Source organism: Mastigoproctus giganteus, chromosome 8 (assembly GCF_048544385.1).
Source record: "Mastigoproctus giganteus isolate SK-2022 chromosome 8, ASM4854438v1, whole genome shotgun sequence".
NCBI lineage: Eukaryota > Metazoa > Arthropoda > Arachnida > Uropygi > Thelyphonidae > Mastigoproctus > Mastigoproctus giganteus.
The window spans coordinates 76904838-76926249 of record NC_143582.1 but is presented as its reverse complement, the minus strand read 5'-3'; the positions used below and the strand labels follow the sequence as shown (position 1 = coordinate 76926249).

The following is a 21412-nucleotide window of genomic DNA, read 5'->3' as shown; positions in this document are numbered from 1 at the left end:
CAATTTGAAATTGTGCCCCCTCATGTTCTTAGTCTGAACAAGAGGAAGAATTTCATCAGCATTTAGCTTGCCCAACTGTTTCAAGGGCTTATACACCTCAATCAGATCACCCCTCCAGGTGCTGCAATTTGCAGAACTTAAGCCTTTCTTGGTATGAGCACCCCTTTGTTCCCCCCTCATGAATCTTGTTCCCTTCTTTGTACTCGTTCTAGCAACTCTACATCCTTCCTAAAATGAGGCCTCCAGACCTGTACACAGTACTCTAGGTGTGGCCTGACCATTGCCTTGTATAACAGGATAATCACCTCCTGTTCCTGCTAGCAAAATTCCGATGTATCATTGACAAAAAAAGGTCTCCATGACCTGCCCTGGCAGCCCATCTGCACTGCTCAGTGAACTTCATATTTGACTGCACAATTATGCCCAGGTCTTTTCCACTTTCCTGAATGTAGTACCACACATTTGGTACGTTTCTCTTTGGTATTTGCTACCCATATGCAGTACTTTGCATTTGCCCAACTTATCTAGATTCAGTTACAGTAGCATACTGTCTTTACTGTCGTTAACAACCCTGTCAACCTTTTGTATCATCTACAAACTTGATATACCTTCATCAATATCATTGATAAATATACAGAACAACAATGGGTGCAACACTGAACCCTGGGAACTCCAATAATAACATTTGTCCATGAAGAGCAGTGTCCATTGATTACCACTATCTGTCATCTCCCACTTGACCATCCCTTTATCCATTGTAGCAACTTACCCTTAATGCCATACCTCTCCAATTTGTACAGCAGTCGTCTTCCATGTGCAACAGTACCAAAAGCTTTCCTGAAATCCAAGTATATGATATAAAAATTATTTTTGGCATTCAGTTCCTTTGTGACCACATCATAGTATCCAATCAAATTGGTCAGACAAGACCTCCCTTTAACAAACCCATGCTGTGTCTTAATTATTACTGCAGTCTTATCTAGATGATCCTGCAATGCTTCTTTAACCAGCGATTCCATTATTTTTCCCGAACACAAGTTAAACTAACAGGTCTGTAGTTACTTGTGTAACCTTTTGAATCCCCTTTGTGAATTGGTGATACATATGCACACCTCCAGTCCATGGGGGACCTCCCCTGAGTCCAAGGAAGCTCTCATAATTATGGCTAATGGTTTGCTTACTTCTTTTGCAGCCTCCTTTAATATAACTGAATAGATCCCGTCCCCCTCAGGTGCTTTCCTTATGTTTAACTTCAACAATTTCTCCTCCACTTTGCTCTCAGTTATTACAAAATCACTTAGCTCCCTGTTAGCATTTGATAAACTTCTGGCACTCCCCTCATTGAATAACTCCTCATGTGTGAATGTAGATGCAAAATACTCATACAGTTTATTAGCTACCTGAGCATGATCATCAATAATCAACCCATCTACGTTAAGTGGTCCAATCTGATTCACTCTTTGCTTCTAGAGTAAAGAATTCTTTGCTGTTTTTCTTTGCAAAGATTTCTCGTAATCTGCCTTTGCCTGCCTAGCCTCCTTTGTGACTTGATTACAGACTAGTTTATACCTGCCATAGGCTTCTGTATCACCTGATACTTTGTGCATCCCATACATTTTTCTTCTGTGCCACGAGCCTCATTAATTCATCTGACATCCATTTAGGCCTAAATCTTGAAAAGTATTTCTTAGTTTGAATGAAAAGCCTAGTAGCCTCCAAAATTAAGACCCTGAACGCTTCCCATTTGCTAACTGCTGGCATTATGACTCAAATGAGTACAATGAACAATTGTACAGGGAAATATTGGGCTAGTAAATTGGAATGTCTTATAATGGGGGGTTTTAACTTCCCAGATATTGATTGGAACTTGTAGGTTGGTCACCTACACACTAGTCAGATTTTGTGGATTTATTGGATAATTGTTTTCTGCAGCAACATGTTCGAGAGGCAACCAGAGAAAGTAATACTCTTGATCTGGTTCTCAGCAGTGATCATTCGTGTATTAAGAATTTGCAGATAAAGGAACCACTAGGTGGCAGTGATCACAGTGTACTGATGTGGGATTTACTTAAAGATTTAATTACCATCGGGTAAAGGAAAGGGTTTTTGCTTCCGTAAAGGTGAGTACAGTGGTCTCTGACAGTTCTTAAATTCTGTACAGTGGGATAAACTGACAGCGTTACCAACAGTAATTTTAAGTGGGAAGCGGCGCCTCCGTAGCCAGGTGGGAAGAAGCAGCAGTGCGTAGCACACGCTTCTTGATTAGACCGGGGTTCGAGCCCGTCACCACCAAATAGGGAGGACCTGGAAAGGTCAGGGAATGACCACCACATATCCAGGAGCAATATGGCCTTAGTTGCTAATGCTCCAAATAACAACAACAACAAGTGGGAAGCATTCAAGGAATTAATCATGGAAGCTACCAAAAGTTTCATACCTATTAAGAAATATTGTTCAAGGTTTAGGCCTAAATGGTTATCTAATGAACTAATGAGACTTGTAACAGAGAAGAAAAATGCATGGGATGCATATAAATTTTCAAGCGAATCAGAAGCCTATGGCAGATATAAGCTAGTCTGTAATCAGGTTACAAAGGAGGTTAGGCAGGCGAAGGCAGATTACGAGAAATCCTTGGAAAAAGATGCTAAGAAAAACAGCAAGGATTTCTTTACTTATATAAACTCTAAAAGAAAGGGGATGAATCTGATTGGTCACCTTGACATCGAAGGTTCGAGTGTTGACGATCCTGCTCAGATAGCAAACAAACTGAATGAGTATTTTGCATCTACATCCACACATGAGGAATTATTAAGGTTTGAAAATGGCAGAAGGTTATCAAATTGTAGCAGGATACTTAATGATTTTGTAATAAATGAAAGCAAAGTGGAGGAGAAATTGTTGAAGTTAAACATAAGAAAAACACCTGGGGTGGATGGGATCTATCCAGTTATATTAAAGGAGGCAGCAAAGGAAGTAAGCAAACCCTTAGCCATAATTATGAGAGCTTTCTTGGACTCGGGGGAAGTACCCATGGACTGGAGATGTGCAAATGTGACCCCAATTCACAAAGGAATAATCAAAGGGCGACACAAGTAATTATAGATCTGTTAGTTTAACTTCTGTTCCCTGAAAATTAATGGAGGCACTGGTTAAAGAAGCACTGCAGGATCATCTAGACAAGACTTCAGTTATAGCTCAGACACAGCATGGTTTTGTTAAGGGGAAGTCTTGCCTGACCAATTTGATTGGATACTATGATGCCATCACAAAAGAACTGGATGCAGGGAATAACTTTGATATTATATACTTGGATCTTAGAAAGGCTTTTGATACTGTTGCACATGGAAGTCTTCTGCACAAATTGGAGCAGTGTGGCATTGGAGGCAAATTGCTGCTATGGGAAAAGGGGCGGTTGAGGGGAAGAAGACAGAGTGGTAATTAATGAACACTGCTCTTCGTGGACTAATGTTATTAGTGGAGTCCCTCAAGGTTCAGTATTGGGTCCATTATTGTTTTCTGTATTTATAAATGATATTTATGATGGTATATCAAGCTTAATGTCCAACTTTGCAGACGATACGAAGGTTGGCAGGGTTGTCAAGGACACTACTGACACTATGCTACTGCAACAGGATCTGGAAAGGTTGAGCAGATGGGCTGAGAGGTGGCAAATGAAGTTTAACATTGACAAATGTGAAGGACTACATATGGGAAACAGCAACCCCAGAGCAACGTATCAACTCTGTGGTACTACACTGATAGTGGTAGAGAATGAAAGGGACCTGTGGGTGGTTGTGCAGGCAGATATGAAGTTTTCCGAGCAGTGCAGACGGGCTGCAAGAATAGCTCATGGTATATTGTCGATGATATATAGGAATTTTTCTAGCAGGGATAAGGAGGTGATTATTCCCTTGTATAAGGCAATGGTCAGGCCACACCTGGAGTACTGTATACAGGTCTGGAGGCCTCATTTCAAGAAGGATGTAGGGATGCTGGAACGAGTACAGAAGGGCAACAAGATTGGTGAATGGAACAAAGGGGTGCTCTTACGAAGAAAGGCTTAAGTTTTGAAAATTACAGTGTCTGGAGACTAGGCACCAGCGAGGTGATCTGATAGAGGTGTATAAAGCCTTGACTGGTTTGAGCATGCTCAGTGCTGATGGGATTTTACCTCTTGCTCAGAATAATCACCTGAGAGGGCATAAATTCAAATTGAGGAAAGACAGATGTAGGATAGACGTCAGGAAATTTGCCTTTAGCCAGTGGGTGGTTGGTTGGTGGAACAGACTTCCATCGCTTGTCGTGGAAGTTGATAGCCTGAATAAGTTTAAGGCTCAGCTGGACAGGTATTTCGAACGAACAGAGGGGTGAAGTGGAAGTGGTTATTTTTTATTTATTTATTTATTTATTTTTTTGGCTGATGCTGCATAAACTTGCTTTCTTGCATCAAATGCCTCTGCTAATGCTATAACCTGCTCTAGCCACCTGTCTGCACTGCTCAGAAAACGTCATAGCTGACTGCACAATTACTCCCAGATCTTTTTCATTTTCTGTCACCCTAACTGTAGTACCACACATTTGCTACATTGCTCTGGGTTACTTCTATCTATATGAAGTACTTTGCATTTATCAATGTTAAACTTCAGTTGCCACTTCTCAGCCCATCTGCCCAACTTTTCTAGCTCCTGTTGCAGTAGCACACTGCAATTACTGTCGTTAAAAACCCTGCCAACATTTGTATAATCTGCAAACTTCGGCATTAAGCCTGTTATACCTTCATCAGTGTCATTGATAAATAAACAAAACAAGAGCGGGTCCAACACCGACCCCTTTGGGACTCCACTAATAACATTAGTCCATGAAGAGCAGCATCCATTGATTACCCCTCTGTCTTCTCCCACTCAACCACCCTTTTATCTTGCCCTTAATACCATACTGATCCAATTTGTACAGTATTCTTCCATGTGCAACAGTGTCAAAAGCTTTCCTGAAATCAAAGTATATGATAGCAAAATAATTTTTTGCATCCAGTTCCTTTGTAACCACATCATACTATCCAATCAAATTTGTCAGACAAGACTTTCCCTTATCAAACCCATGTTGTATCTGAATTATTACTGCAGTCTTGTCTAAATGATCCTGCAATGCATCTTTAACCAGCGACTCCATTATTTTACCCGGAACAGAAGTTAAACTAACTGGTCTGTTATTACTCGTGTCACCCTTCGATCCCCCTTTGTGAATTGGGGATACATTTGCACATCTCCACTCTATGGGGACTTCCCATGAGTCCAAGGATGCTCTCATAATTTTGGCTAAGGGTTTGCTTTACTACCTCTGCTGACTCCTTTAATATAACTGGATAGATCCCATCCACCCCGGGTGCCTTTCTTGTGTTTAACTTCAACAACCAATTTATAATGCGCTTTGCTCTCAGTTATTAGAAAATCATAAGCATCCTGTTACAGTTTGATAAATATCTGGCATCCTCCTCCCTTAATAACTCCTCATGTGTGAATGTAGATGCAAAATACTCATTCAGTTGTTTTGCTATCTGAGCAAGATCATCAATACTAGAACCATCAATCTAATCTGATTCATCCCCTTTCTTCTAGAGTTTATATAACTAAAGATCTATATAATATCGGTGTGTAGATACACCATAGACAACTCTTAAGAAATTAGAAAGTAGTTATTGTAGGCATCATTTGCTCTTTCTCATATTATGCTCTGCCTTCACGACGAGTTGCCATGATATTGCGCTACCTCGAATAAGTAACGCTTCACTAATAGAGAAGACTATTGTTACTTATTCTCAGTGAGTACCACCACCCAGACATGTTTCAAGGCTATTAGCCTATTATCAGTGGGTGGGCAGGTACCCTGGTATTGCAGACATGACGACCCAGTTGTGAAGATAATCACACAATATGAGAAATGCCAAAAGGTGTATATGACAATATTTAAAATAACTAAATGCATAATATTTTAAATATTATTTTAAATAACTAAAGATGTTTTTCTTGTTTTTCTTAGCATCATTTGCCAAAGATTTCTCGTAATTTGCCTTCCTTCGCTTGCCTAATCTCCTTTGTGACTTTGATTACAGACCATAGGTTTCTGCATTATCTACCATAGGCTTCTGTGTCGCCTGATAATTTATATGCATCCCATGCATTTTCTTCTCTGCCCTGAATCTCATTAGTTCATCTGATAACCATTTAGGCCTAAACTTTGAACAGTATTTCTTAATCGGTATGAAAAGCCTAGTAGCTTCCATGATTTCTTCTTTGAACATTTCCCATTTTGAATTTGCTGTTGGTAACATCATCAGTTGGTCCCACTATACAGAATTTAAAAACTGTCTGAGACAATTGTAGCCACCTCTACGAAAGTAAAATCCCTTCCCTTTACCCCTGATAGTAATTATATTTAAGTAAATCTCACATCAGTACACTGTGATAACTACCACCTAGTGGTTCCTTTTTCTGCAAATTCTTAATGCATGAATAATTACTGCTGATAGCCAGATCAAGAGTATTACTCTTTCTGATTGCCTCTCTAATGTGTTGCTGTAGAAAACAATCATTCAGTAAATCCACAGAAGTCTTGCTGGTGTGTAAGTGACCAACCCACAAATTCCAGCCAATATCTGATGTTAAAATCCCCTATTATTATACAGTATGATTTACTGGCCCACTCTATTTCTCTGTACAGTTGTTCATTGTACTCATCAGAGTCATTAGTCCTATAATACACTCCTAATTTCATTTTTGCTTTCCCTGTGCTAATGTCACACCAAACAGACTCAACATTGCACTGACCATCTATGTCAACTAGATGCACTTCTGCAGATTTTGTGTTTCTTAATTAACAGAATAATCCCTCCTCCCTTCTTATACCCCATCTATCCTTTCTGTACACATTGTACTCCCCAAATTCCAATTTTGCACTGCTTTATATCTGTGTGACACCACTTCTCTGATATCCCAACAATATCTGCCTTTGAAGTCTTGACCAGCACTTTAATATCATCAAATTTATTTACTATACTCCTAGCATTGGTGTACATGCAAGTATACACACCTATTCTTAATCTTAGTTGCCCTAACACAGCCCATGTATTTATTTGTTCTGTGATGACCCCCCCAACCATTCCCTGAAAAACCCAGCACCCCGCCCTCCATTCTAATAGAAGCAGTGCAAGAATCACTTTCAAATCTGCCTGCGGCTACTGCTAATCTTTCAGTCTGTGTATCCCACCCAAGCAACCCACCTAATACTGCCTCCATAGCATCAGCAAATATTTTTGCACCCCTTCTATTTAAGTGTATACCATCCCTGTAGAAGCAGTCTCTCTTGTTAACAAGCACAGACCACACTGAGAAAAATTCTACCCAATGAGCCTTGCACAATATCTTCAGTGCTGAATTAATTGACAAGGCTCTTGTCATGTACTCCCTCCTATTATGTATGGGTAGAATTGCAGACAATTTCAAATTTAATCCTAACTCAAGACTTTTTTTCAACATCAACCTGTACCCTTGAAATAGGCCTCTGGGGTTGGGCATATTCATAATATAAATTTTTAGTAGTTTACACCAACCTTGCATTGAAATAATAAAACAAAAAACAAAATTAATAGTTTAATAACTGGTATTACTAATTTACAATAAATTACTATTATCTGCCTCTCAACAGTTGAGAAAGAAGGCAGAGCCTTCAAAAGCTTCAGATTTTAGCGCTTATAATTCTGTATATTTTATTGTATTTTTTATTTATGGTTATTTTATGGTTTCTTTTTATATACTTATTGTAAATAGTAATTTATTGTAAATTAGTAATACCAGTTATTAAACTATTAATTTTGTTTTTTGTTTTATTATTTCAACGCAAGGTTGGTTTAAACTACTAAAAATTTATATTATCAACCTGTATCTGTTAAGTAAGTCTGCATATCTCCTACTCTTAGTGCCATCATGTACTACAATATCACCATTGTGCCCTTAAAAGAATATTTTTTGTACCTGGCAGACATACCCAATTCCACCTATCCATTTTACACAGTATATTACCTGTTTTCCTGACAACAGAGTTACCAACAATAATTAACTCCTGTGGGACCAGCCCAGTCTGCTGGAACGTGGTCCTTGATGGATGGCTAAATGCCCCTCATGGCGATATTGTTAATATTGCCTATGCTGATGATCTTGCCCTGCTGATCCCTGGGAATTTTCGCCTTGAGCTTGAAACAAAGGCTAACCACATCTTGGATGATCTACACATATGGTGCTCACTTCATAAACTTTCGATTTCTGTATCTAAGACAAAGCAGCTTCTCTTAAAAGGTCTGTTAAATCGTAATCGTCCTCCTGTGGTGAGGCTTCTCAACCAGACAATCAAGCTTGTACGTGAATTTAAATACCTTGGGGTGGTGATTGATGATCGTCTTTCTTTCATTCCACACTGCAAATTCCTAAAGGTAAAAATTAAATCAACTACTGGCTGGTTAATTCACATTGCCAGATCTCTTTGGAATCTCAAATCTAGAACATTGGGTTTATACTACAAATCTATATTCCTCCCAATTGTTACATATGGCGCGGGTGCGTGGGGTTTCCGTGTTCAAAACTCTCTCATCATTAAAATTCTTCTACAGACGCAAAGATCCTTCCTTTTGGCCACGAGCAGGGCATGTAGAACTGTTTCTACTGATGCCCTGCTAGTTCTGAATGGGCGCCTTCCCATTCATTTAGAAATTATCCTTGCATTTCTTAAATTTCACAGGAGGCGTCTTACCCCTGCTTCCATTGGTGTTTTTGAAAATAATTATAATAACTCTACCGACCTTGAAGTTTCTCGACTGCTCAGTTTAGCCCTTGATGAGTGGCAGCTCTCTTGGGATGACTCTTCCCTTGGCAGAATTACTTTCTCCTTCCTTCCTAAAGTCTTTGTAAAATCTAAGAATCTTTCCTGGCTTCAACCTGGACTTTTTTCCTCTTTTCTTCTTACGGGTCACGGCCTTAACTCCCGCCTTTTTAGGTTTGGACTGGTCCCCTCTCCTCTTTGTCATTGTGGAGCTGAGGAGACGGTGGAACATTTAGTCCTAAATTGCAACATATATTTAGATTTACGTTACCAGCTCATGTTAGACACTAATGTTTACACCCTAGATGATTTCCCAAAATTTTTGGAAACATCAGAATCCTTCTCAGCTTTTTGTAACTATGCTAACTCCGTGTTTAGAAGACGAAAGATGCTAAACACAGCTCATCCTGTTTAACTCAAAATTTTGGATTAAAAAAAAAAAAAAAAAAAAAAAAATTATTGTTTAGAATTACAGCTTCCTCTTTTTATGTAATTGTGATCTTAATTTTATTATGACTCTCGGAGTTAATAGCCTTGTTAAATCTCAAGTTTTCCTCATTGTGTGTTAAGATACTAGAATTGCAGTTCTAACAAAATCACTGAAGGTTATTAGATTGCTTGTTATTTAGTGTAACTGTTTAAAACTCTTACCAACTATTGTTCAGACAAGTTCTTCTGGGCTTCTCAGAAGTCTCGTCTTCTCACTGTAAATTTTTGGAAAATTTTGTAATTAGATGCTAAGTTAAGTTATTTTCTTGGTGTCTCAGACACAATTAAATTTGTTTCTTGAGTTTTCCTTTCTCTGGCTGGCTGAGGTTGGGCTCCTCTTCCAGTCGGAGAAAACCTAACTTTCCTCTCTGTTCTTAGTTGTTAATTCATCCTACCGTTTTCTGCTCCTTTCTTAAGAGAATATCTCTCTTCTTTCTTTGTCCTACTTCTCCTTCCCATAACTTTCACGGGTTTACCACTGGTTGGAAACCCTCTTTGCGGTTACTAACCCCTGGAGCGCCTCCTCGTGGCAAGGTACGGGAGTCTGGACGCAGGTGGCTTCCCCCCTGCCTCCAGGCTGCAGTCTCCAGGGCCGGCAAACAACACCCATCAGAACCTACACTAAAACATACACACATACATTTACACACACTTGCCGGCTATAAATAAACTACAGAAGATACAGCGGTATATAGGGGAAACCCTGGAGGCCGCAATCATTACACGAATACCTTGTACCTTGTGGGACCAGCGCATTCTGCCTTGGAGATTGCTGCTGTGTTGCCTGATGCACAAGATTTAGCTCTGGCATCGAGTTGGGCAGCTGAGAGCTTGATCGGATTTCCCCATTTTAATACCTTCAGGGGACAATCTACCCGTCTCTTCAAAATCTCATAAGTGCCCATCAGAATGCTGAGTTGACACATCATTTCTTGACACTGTTTGCACCTAGCACAAAGAAAGACATACTCCTTTGCTAGATCATGTCTTTTTTTCAGAAAATTCAGCAAGCTCTCACAAGCTGCACATTTTTTTTTTTTTTTTTTTTTTTTTTTTTTTTCAGGCTGTCATGCGTTGGAGAATCTCTTCTCTCCCCCCCCCCCCCGGGTTCTTCCCTGAGTCACAACACTCCTGCTACTTTGTGCCCATTGCTTTGCTACTGTAGTCTGGGGCATGATATTGTATACTATTGATTAAAAATGAATAAATTTAATTAATTATCAATACCACACTATCTAATAGATTCCTAAATGTAGTGATACGTATTATGCTATCTTGTTTTACATTAGAGCAAACTATTTACCACAATTAAAGAATTAATTCCCTACCCACTCACGCAAGATTTAAACAAATCAATGGTTTTACGTATATTAAGTAGTAACCTACTAAAACTCTATCTAAAATAAAAATAAGACTAACTAGAACTATAATGCTACTTATAAAATTCAATATAATATGACAATTAAGAAAATAAAACGAAAAAAACTTATGCTTTTTTTGGAGCTTGTAATTCACAGCTGAAACTTTTAAATTAAATAAAACCAAAAAAACTATTGATTAGTATCTAATCAAATTGGTCAGACAAGATTTCCTCTCCACAAACCCATGCTGTGTCTGAAGTATAATTGCAGCCTTGATCATTATTTTCCCTGGAACAGATGCTAAACCAACAGGTCTGTAATTACTCTTGTAACTCTGATCCCTCTTTGTAAATTGGGACACATTTGCACATCTATCTGCGCAGACTTCCCCTGAGTCCAAGGATACCCTCATAATTATGGCTAAGAGTTTGCTTTCTTCCTTTGCTGCCTCTCTTAATATAAATGAATAGATCCCATCCACCCCAGCAAGACTAGCAAGGTGCTTTTCTTATGTTTAACTTCACCAATTTCTCTTCCACTTTCCTCTCAGTTATTACAAAATCATTCAGCTCTCTGTTGGAGTTTGATAAATGTTTGGCTCCCTTTTCCTAAAGAATTCCTCATGGTGAATGTAGATGCAAAATAGCCATTCAGTTTGTCAGCAACCTGAGCAGGATCATCAACAGTCAAACCATTGATATCAAGTGAACCAATTTGATTCATCCTCTTCCTTTTAGTGTTTACATAAGTAAAGAAGTATCTGCAGTTTTTCTTTCTTGTAATCCACCTTCACTTGCCTAACTTCCTTTGTGACTTGATTATAGACTAGTTTATATTTACCATAGTTCTGTGTCATCTGATAATTAAATTACTGCAACAGGATCTAGAAAAGTTGGGCAGATGGGCTGAGAAGTGGCAACTGAAGTTTAACCTTAACAAATGCAAAGTACTGCATATGGGTAGAAGTAACACAGATTGGTACGTTTCTCCAGAGAAACGTACCCATTGTGTTGTACTACACTTAGGGGGGTAGAAAATGAAAAAGACCTGGGAGTAATTGTGCAGTCGGATATGAAGTTTTCTGAGCAATGCAGACAGGCTGCCAGAGCAGGTCATGGGGTTTTGTCAATGATATATAGGAACTTTGCTAGCAGGGAAAAGGAGGTGATTATCCCTCTGTATAAGGTAATGGTCAGGCCACGCCTTGAGTACTGCGTACAGGTCTGTCTGGAGGCCTCATTTTAGGAAGGATGTAGATTTGCTTGAGCGTGTACAGAGAAGGGCAACAAGATTAGTGAGGGGAATGAAGGGATCCTCTTACCAAGAGAGGCTTAAGTTCTGCAAATTGCAGTGGCTGGATACACCTCAATCAGATCACCGCACCTGCACAGTGATCTGATTGAGGTGTATAAGGCCTTGAATGGGTTGAGCACGCTGAATTCTGATGGGATCCTTCCACTTGTTCAGATTACGAACCTAAGGGGGCATAAATTCAAATTAAAAAAATACAGATGTAGAATAGATGTGCAGAAATTTGCCTTTAGCCAGCGGGTAGTTAATTGCTGGAACAAACTTCCATCTGTTGTTGTTGTTGTGGAAGTTGATAGGTTAAATAAATTTAAGGAGGAACTGGACAGGCATTTGGAGGGAATGGTGTGATTTTTTTTTTTTTTTTTTTTTTTTTTTATGGCTGATGCTGCACTTGCTTTCTTGCATCACATGCCACTACTACTACTACTACTACGTAGTTTATTGTGAATGTTTTTAAACCAACCTGTAGTGTATCATCTTTTTTATATTATTCGTATATTTTACTCTTTTTCCAGTTTAAAAAAAGTGTGTTAATATGGATCAGTCATATTGTTGCTATGGATAAAGCGATAGTGTAATGGGTAAAGACAAAGTGGTTATCAGTGAGCACTGCTCTTTTTGGTCTAATGTTATTAGTGGAGCCTCTCGGGGTTCAGTGTTGGACACATTGCTGTTTTCTATATTTATTAATGATATTGATTAAGGCATATCAGTCTTAATGTCCAAGTTTGCATATGATACAAAGGTAGGGTAGTTAATGACAGTATGCTACTGCAACAGGATCTAGAAAAATTAGGCAGATAGGCTGAGAAATGACAACTGAATTTTGATATTGACACACAAAGTACTGCATGTGGGTAGCAGTAACTCCCAGAGTAATGTACCAAGTATGTAGTGCTACACTCAGGGTTGTAGAAAATGAAAGAGACCTGGGGAGTAATTGTGCAAGTCAGATACGAAGTTCTCTGAGCAGTGTAGACAGGCTGCTAGGAGCTCATGGGGTTTTGTCAGTAATATATAGGAATTTTGCTAGCAGGGATAATGAGGTGATTATCCTATTTTACAAGGCATTGGTCAAGCCCCACATTTTGAGTACTGTATATAGGTCTGGAGGCATCATTTTAGGAACGATGTAGAGCTGCTGGAATGGGTACAGAGATGGGCAATGAGGTTGGTGAGGGGAACAGAGGGGACTCTTACCAAGAAAGGCTTCAGTTCTGTAAATTGCAGCATCTGAAGACTAGGCACTTGTGAGGTGATCTGATTGAGGTGTTTAAGGATTTGAATGGATTGAGCAAGCCCAGTGCTGATGGATTCTTCTTGCTCATCATAAAAATACGAGGGGCAGAAATTCAAATTGAGGAAGGATGTTTGCAGAATAGATGTGCAGAAGTTTGCTTTAGCCAGCAGGTGGTTGATTGCTGGATCAAACATCCACCAATTTTTGTTGAATTTGATGGCTTAAATAAATCCAAGGAAGAACTAGACAAACTATTGGCGGGAATGAATAGGTGAAATGGGAATTTTTTTTTTTTTTTTTTTTTTTTGCCAAAGCTGTATAAGCTTGCTTTTTTGTATTATTTGCTACTAGTAATATTAGGAAAATGTTCGGAATGCTTCATTATTTGAAATATTCTGAACATTAAAGGCAGTGTAAATTAACTTGACTTTCCAGACAAATAACAATTTACTTAACATATTCTTAATATTAAATATGTAACACTTTTTTGAGCTAAGGAATAGTTTTATAGTTTGTTATGTAAAATTTACAATACTGGTACATTCCTATATTTAAGTAATAAAAATTAAATACATTTTTTGTTTATACTCCAGGATGACCAAATGGTTAGAGGAGTTTGTTTCTTAACTATAGTTTTAAACTATGATACATCTGTTTCATCTAAAAAGAAACTTCATTCCTATTTATTAATCTTTTAGTGCCATCATTGAGCACACTAACAGAGTTCTGTTTTTGGAGGACGATGATGTTGCTGCAGTAATGGATGGATGTAAGTTTTCCTTTTATATATTCTAAATGAGGTACTTCTTATGTCAGATTAACTGAATAAATAACACTATATAATGAATTTTACCTACACTAAGTACAGAATACATGCAGATATTTCTAATATCTAAGCAAATTGTTTCAGGTGTTCAGAGCAAAATGGTGATTAAAATTGCCATGTCTGGGGATTAGTTTTATTGTAGTTGTCACGTGAATTTTGGGATCTATATGGGTTTTCACATGTCTGTTGAAGTGTGTATAAGTAGTAAAATTTTTTGAGTGAATTTCTCAATTGCTGGTTTGTGTAAGTGGTCTGGGCACTTCATTTTTGAAAATTCATTGCCGCATTGGATTTATATGTAAAACTTCAATTCTATTTATGGTTGAAATACTGAATTAGGGTGGATTTGTGAACTCTCTGGTTCATCTGAATTGATTTGTGGCTAAAATTTCCACTGGATAATTAAATTTCTGTTGTCATTGCCAGCTGTTGCAAGTTCTCTGTCATTATTGTGGCGCTGTGGTCACGTTCTGTATCAATTTACGTTTGACTTTTGTGAATTATTGATTATAGGTTAATTATTTTACAGGCGATTTTGCACTGTAACAGTTGTTTCTCCCAGCTTTCATGATCAATGCTTTACTGATCGTCAGTTAAGTGTTTTTATCTTGATTACACCGGATTTATATTCGTTAGGCCTAGTTGTTCCACGTCACTTACATGCCTGGATTGTATTTTTATTTGTAGTTATTAGAAATTGTCAAATTACTTTGTGTGAAATATTATAAAGTTCAAGTAATATAGTTTGGGTTGCATCATATCTTTCAGTATTTTTTGAACATTTCCTTGTATATCATTCTGTATAAATGGAGCCACAAATTTGTATTATCTGTGACTCTGTGTGATGAATACTTATGTTTTAGCATCTTTTTGCACTTCTACTGTTTTAGCTGCATTCTCTCCAATCGCAAGCTTAACTAGAAAAGCCTGCAACTATTGGAAGTGTGGGAACTGCCTCCCCATCTCTAAATATTCCACCTACTCTTCCAGTTTTCGTACATCTAATACTGATATCACTTCTAATGATAATTCTAAAAGATGTTTAGTCAGTTGCATTGATGATCTGAAGCTTATCTTTAAGGAACTTAATTCTGTCAGAGAACATTGTGAGGCTATAAATGCTGATCCAGCAAACAATTTCTAAATTTGCAAGATCATCTAACAAAAGCGTCATCTGAAATGCTATCCTTACAGTGTAGTAATTATTATCTAGCCTTCTTGAATGGCAAATTGTCCAAATACACAGTGAGGATTCTATGCATGATGCTTCGACTTACCCACAATTTATTTCCAGTTCTGCTGCAACTGAAGACTGTACATCTGCCATTTCATCTCGTGTGTGTGTCTGCCCACGTCAATTACAGTCCAGTGCACACTCTGTAAAAACTATATATGTCAGCATTGCCCCAACTTTCTGCCTGACGATGTTTGTATACACCAGAACCCTGGATCTCACATTTTCTTTGTGCTACTTTACTTCTCCCTATACTGTTGGCCCATTCAGCACCAATCTCTAATCAATCGTTGTCTCATCTTCAATCTATATCAAGTTCTAATGGGCCTCCTGTCTTTATAATCTCGTCTGCCTCACCTCAGCTTAACAGAATTGAGTATCTCTGCAAAAGTTTTCTTTCCAGGGCTCTCAGTAATTTACCAGCAACCAATCCTGAAATTATGCAAACTTCGGTCTCATCCTCTTTCTGCACAAACTGTCACCCTTCAACTTCTTCTACTACAGTCTAACACTGTGCCCACTGTAAAATCCCAAGGCTTTTCTCCACTTCATGACGTACGGTGTAGCGTTCCAAGCTTGTTCTTCACATCCTTTCAACTGTGGGACTACTGAAGTTCCTAACCCTCACCCAACAAATACTATCAATCAATCTTCCATTGCTGATGCTCCTGATTGTGAAATTGTGAAAGAGTTCATCCAGAATGATTGCACAGAACCTATTCCAGTTCCTCCTGTCTTACATCCTAAGCAGGTTTCCTTCAGTGATTCTCATCAATCAGCTGAATCTATGAGACCTGTCACATCATTATCATTGCATTTAGATGGTAAAGCTACTTCCAATCAAGTTGCTCACCTGTCTTTGGATGCTGCACAGTTACCTTGTCCTATGTCCGACAATGTCAAGTTCTCCACTACGCCTTCAAATATATTTCTCGATTCTACTTGCTCTTCTGGAGTACTCATGCCAAATAATGTGAATGGCCCTATAAAAGCACCTCAGCCCGTCACTTTTACAGATCAGTTCTTGTCCTCAATACTTGCAAACAGTCTTTGCCCCACCAATTATAATCAGCATCTATCTAATAAACAGTCCACAGTATCAGCTGACATATCTCATTCTTCCTCTAAGAAGTAGAGCGCCCCTATTTTCCTTCGGAACTATTAAGAGCTCAAGATTTCAAGCTATTCCTCGCCAGGCTCAGTCTTTCATCAGTCAGCTTGCTCCTTCAGATATTGAGGATTTTCTCAACATTGAATTAGGTCTTCACATCTCTGTGAGGAAGTTATCCACCTGTTATCCAGACTATGTATTGTTTCTAATCTTAAGTAATCCATCTGAGCAAGCACGTATATTAGATGCTGATATTTGGCCAGTCGATGCTATTATTAAGCGGTACAGGTCGTCTTCTGGCACTGCTGCCCATCTTGTCAGACCTAGTCATACTAGCTAGCAGTTATCTTCCCGATATTTATCAAGATCGTCATCATTATCATTACTATTTTATGTAAATTGTAGAAGTGTGGAAAAAAAATATCACTGCTTTTCGTTTCTTCCTTTTGCAATAAACGTTTGCCATATCTGCCCTTACTGAAACCTGGTTACATCCACATGTACTTGATAGTGAAATTTCACCTCTCTCCTATTCTGTCTATCATTTGGATCGAGACTCGAAGGGTGGTGGCATTGCTATCCTTACTCATCACTTGGTCAAAGTGCTGCAGTTCACTAAACATTCTTCTATTTAAGGTATCTCTTTATTAGTAATCATGCAGGAAAGCTTCTCCTGCTTATGCATTTTTACCTTGCTCTCCCAGTTTCTTTACCTACCTTTCAACAATTAGAGGATATTATAGATGCAGCAATCTTTTTGAAACCTTCGAAAGCAATACCACTTATTCTGGGTGATTTTAATGTCCCAACTGCTTTTGGTTCACCAAATTCACTGGCTAAGCAATTTTGCAGCATTTGGCTTAGTAATGCTCTAACTCAAATCTGTAACTTTCTCATCTGGAACTCCTCTTACCTTGATTTAGTTTTTACTCATGAATCAATTCTCCTCAATTTCTAAGGGTGATAATTTCATCTAATCAGATCACTTCCCTATTGTCGTAGATTTCCTTTCTTTTATTTCTAAACCTTCCTTTGACAGATACTTTTTTAGCTTTAGGCACATAGACTGGACTTTGTTAAATGAATTTCTGGGAAATCTTGACTGGATTCCAATCCATAATTTTGAATTCATCGATCATTACTTCAATTATCTGTACTTTATCCTCCATTCTTTAATTTCTGAGTTTGTTCCCATCAAATTCTCTTCTGCTAATCATAGTAACTTCCCTCACTGGATGTCGAACAAGCTTGTGTATTTAATTCATCGCAAAAATTACCTCCACAAAAGCTATTTAAAACACAAAACTAACTTTAGCTACTTTTCCTTTTCTTTCCTTAGATGCCATGTTAAGAGAATTACTAAATCTCAATATTCTCATTATCTTCACTCAGTTGAAGCTGAACTTACTTGGAATTTCAATTCGAGACCATTGTGGTCCTATCTCAAATGGCTATAGAGATCTTCTAGAATTCCTATGTTAATTAATGATTCAAATATCTCTATCAATTGTCCTCTCAGTATTGCTAATATTTTTGCTACGCACTTTTCGAAACTTTGTTCTTCCAAACAGCGATGTTCTATTCCCTGCTATCAGTTTGAATATAATAGTAATGACAGTTTTGATAGATTAGCTCTCACTACTGATGATTTCTCGGCTTAAAGATTTCACCTCTTCTGGTCCTGATACCCTCCCTGCTCTTTTCTTCAAGAAAAGTAGTTCATCTTTAGCTCCAGTTCTTACAAATGTCTTAAATTACTGTCTTCTTCATGGCTGTTACCCTTCATCATTCAAAGAGGCTTATATCATCCCGATTTATAAAAAACAGGGTGATAAAGCTAAGCCTAATAACTACCAACCTATTACAATACTGAATACAATTGCGAAAATTTTTAAACTCCTACTTTATAAATACCTTAGTTCCTATCTTCACCCTTTTATCAGTAATCATTAGTATGCTTTTCTTCCCAGGAAACAACTGTTTCAAATCTTGCCCTGTTTTCTCATTTCCTACAAACTAATTTGGACAAAAAGAAATCAAATTGATTTTCTTTTCCTTGATATTTCGCATGCATTTGACTCTGTCCACATCGATCTTTTGCTGTTCAAGCTGTCATTTTATGGTCTATGATCCCCTTACATTACTAGATTTGCTTGATTCACTGCTTAGAAATCGTAAACTATCTGTAATAATTGATGGTACTTCATCAACTCAGTTTTAGCAAGGTGTTCCTCATGGCTCACCACTTTTTTACAAATTCTAATTGGGTCTGCTCTTCTTTATTGTTTATACTAATGATCTGTTAACCTTATTTCAGTCTGTTAATGTTGAGTGGCAACTCTGTGCAGATGATATTAAACTTTACAAAGTTATGTTCTTCAACTGACAGTGATTAACTCCAGTCCTGTCTTGATTCCCTCTCACTCTGGCTCAATAAAAATAACTTGTTTCTAAACCCGTTAAAATGTAAATGTTGCTTTCGCTTGAATTGTTTAGTTACTCTCTGTCTTTGCTGATTATTATATTGGAAACTCTTTAATTGCAAGTACTGATACGTTTAAGGATTTAGGTGTCCTATTTCGATCTGACCTTCATCCCTCTTCCCACGTCGATCACGTAATATCTCACACTTCTAAACTTCTTGGATTAATCAAGTTTTCTTCCTCTGTTTTCAAAAGTGAAAAGTTATAATTCTTCTCTACAAGCAGCTCATACTTCCCATTTTTGATTATTGTGATATTATCTGGTCCGCACAACAAAAGTCTTTCTCACAGACTTGAGAGAATTCAAATTAAATTCATTAAATTCTTATGCTATCGAAATCACATTGCCTTTCACCATTGAAATTATGGAGCTCTTTGTGGTTGCTTCAGAATCATTCCTCTTCACTCTAAACAACAACTCCATGGGTCTCCTTTTTGTCTACAATATCATAAACTCTGTTATCGATTCTCCATCTCTTCTTGAACAAATACCTTTCTCTATACCCCGTTTGAATTCTCGTTATAAAATTAATTTCCATGGATATCTTATTGTCTACAATATCATAAACTGTTATTGATTCTCCATCTCTTCTTGAACAAATACCTTTCGCTATACTCTGTTTGAATTCTCACTATAAAATTAATTTCTCACTGCCTGTTCCTCGTACTCATCACTTACTTGGTAGTCCTCTGTTTCGTTTCCTTCAGTTAATGAATATCTATGATATTGATTTTACTCTTAATCCATCCATCTCTAAGAATTTGCTCCATACTCTTTCTTAATGTAAATTTTGTATATATTTTAATTTTAGTTTTTTATTGATTATTACTGTTTTGTAATTTCTGTAACTCCTAGCTTTCGCACCTTTATTTAGGGTCTGTATGCCCTGCCCTGTGTTTTGTGTGTATGTGTGAGAAATGTGTATATATAGGGTGTCTCAAAAATACACAGCATAACGTCAGGAATGGGTTCCTCATATGTAGACAATAAAAATATTTTATATCAACATAGTTCCGGAAATGCTTGGTTTCCGAGTTATTAACCAGAATGTTTTATCTCCCGCAGGTGATTTCCTTCATCACAAGGTACTGTGTGTGTGTGTGTGTGTGTATATATACTGTGTCGGGGTGGTACCTAGGCATGTGCCCATCTCCACCTAAAACATTTTAACAGAAAAACTGTAAAGTGGGCCTGAATTATAGCTAAGAAATAGAATATTCAAAAGAAGAAAATTTTGAGATGGATTCAATTTTGAACAATGATCTAAAACTAATAACTGAATTTTGTATAGGAAAGGTTAAAATTGTATTAAAGAAGTGTTTGTGTGTATAGTGTGTTGTTAATGTCAGGTCACTTTGCCATCAGGAAGCAGCTGTCATCCACAGCTGCTAAGTGATGCCCGTCCCCGGCACGTGGAGCCGGACCTGCTCTACTATTATGATCTTTAGTGCCATAAAGGTCGGGTGCCAACATTCCTGGTCTCAGGTTGCCCAAACCCAAGAGCCAAGAAGGGGAAACAAAAAAAAAAAAAAAAAAAAAACCACCGTAGTGGTACATGTTGAGGAACCACAGATCAGACATATAGCTTCCTGATCTGAAGCTCCCAACCCAGATGCATTTATGCATTATTCAAATATGCTGCCAGCTCAACCTCCGACAAATTTCTTATGATCGTCCTTCTGGTGAACACAGCAGATGCGAACCTCTGCAAGGCCTGGAAACTGGAAGCGTCATTCAAAAGCACCTGCACATTATCCTCAGTGATGTTAGTAAGTTCATTGAAAAGTCAGCTCCGCACAGATACTGACAGAATCTGGTGGTTTTCCATTCCGACCATGTACTCAAATCAGGAGCAAGTGGATATGCACTTTATGTACAGTTTGAAGGACGGCAATGCTCTGGAGGCTCATCGTTTGTACCACGAAAGGTTCCCAGAATGAAGATGTCCATACAAGAAAACATTTGAAGGTGTCCATCACCACCTCTGTGAACATGGGACCTTTACACCTCGTGCTGCCGACAGAGGACGACCAAGATCTGCGACTCCTGAAGTAGAGGAGGAGATTTTGTATGTTGTGCATGCCACTCCTGGAATCATCACACGTAGAATAGCAATGCAACTGGCTGTTCAACGTTTGACTATTTGGAGAGTGTTGCGAGAACACCAACTGTATCCTTACCATCTGCAATGGGTACATGCCTTGTCACCAGCAGATTACCCTGCGCGAGGAATGTTCTGCCAGTGGTTCTTGCAGCAGTGTGGCACGACTCCTCACTTTCCTGCCTTAGTGATATTCACAGATGAAGCACAGTTCACATGAGACGGAATCCAAAACTTTCACAATCAGCATGTATGGGCTGAGGAAAACCCACATGCAATTCTTCCATCACATCACCAACAGGGGCTCACATCTGGTGAGTATGGGCTTGGCACACCCAGGGTCCTGAGCTGGATATCATCATTCTTATCTTTCTTGGTGATCCCCTT

General features: G+C 38.3%; 1 protein-coding gene across 1 annotated transcript in view; it reads left to right on the top strand.

Moving 5' to 3' along the window:
- Positions 1-21412, top strand: part of LOC150081650 (glutamine--fructose-6-phosphate aminotransferase [isomerizing] 2-like) — a 207492-nt gene that overhangs the window by 71898 nt on the left and 114182 nt on the right. Inside the window, exon 10 of the mRNA XM_090379514.1 lies at positions 13968-14038. Coding sequence (XP_090235640.1) covers positions 13968-14038 — 71 coding nt within the window. The remainder of the gene's footprint in view (positions 1-13967; positions 14039-21412) is intronic.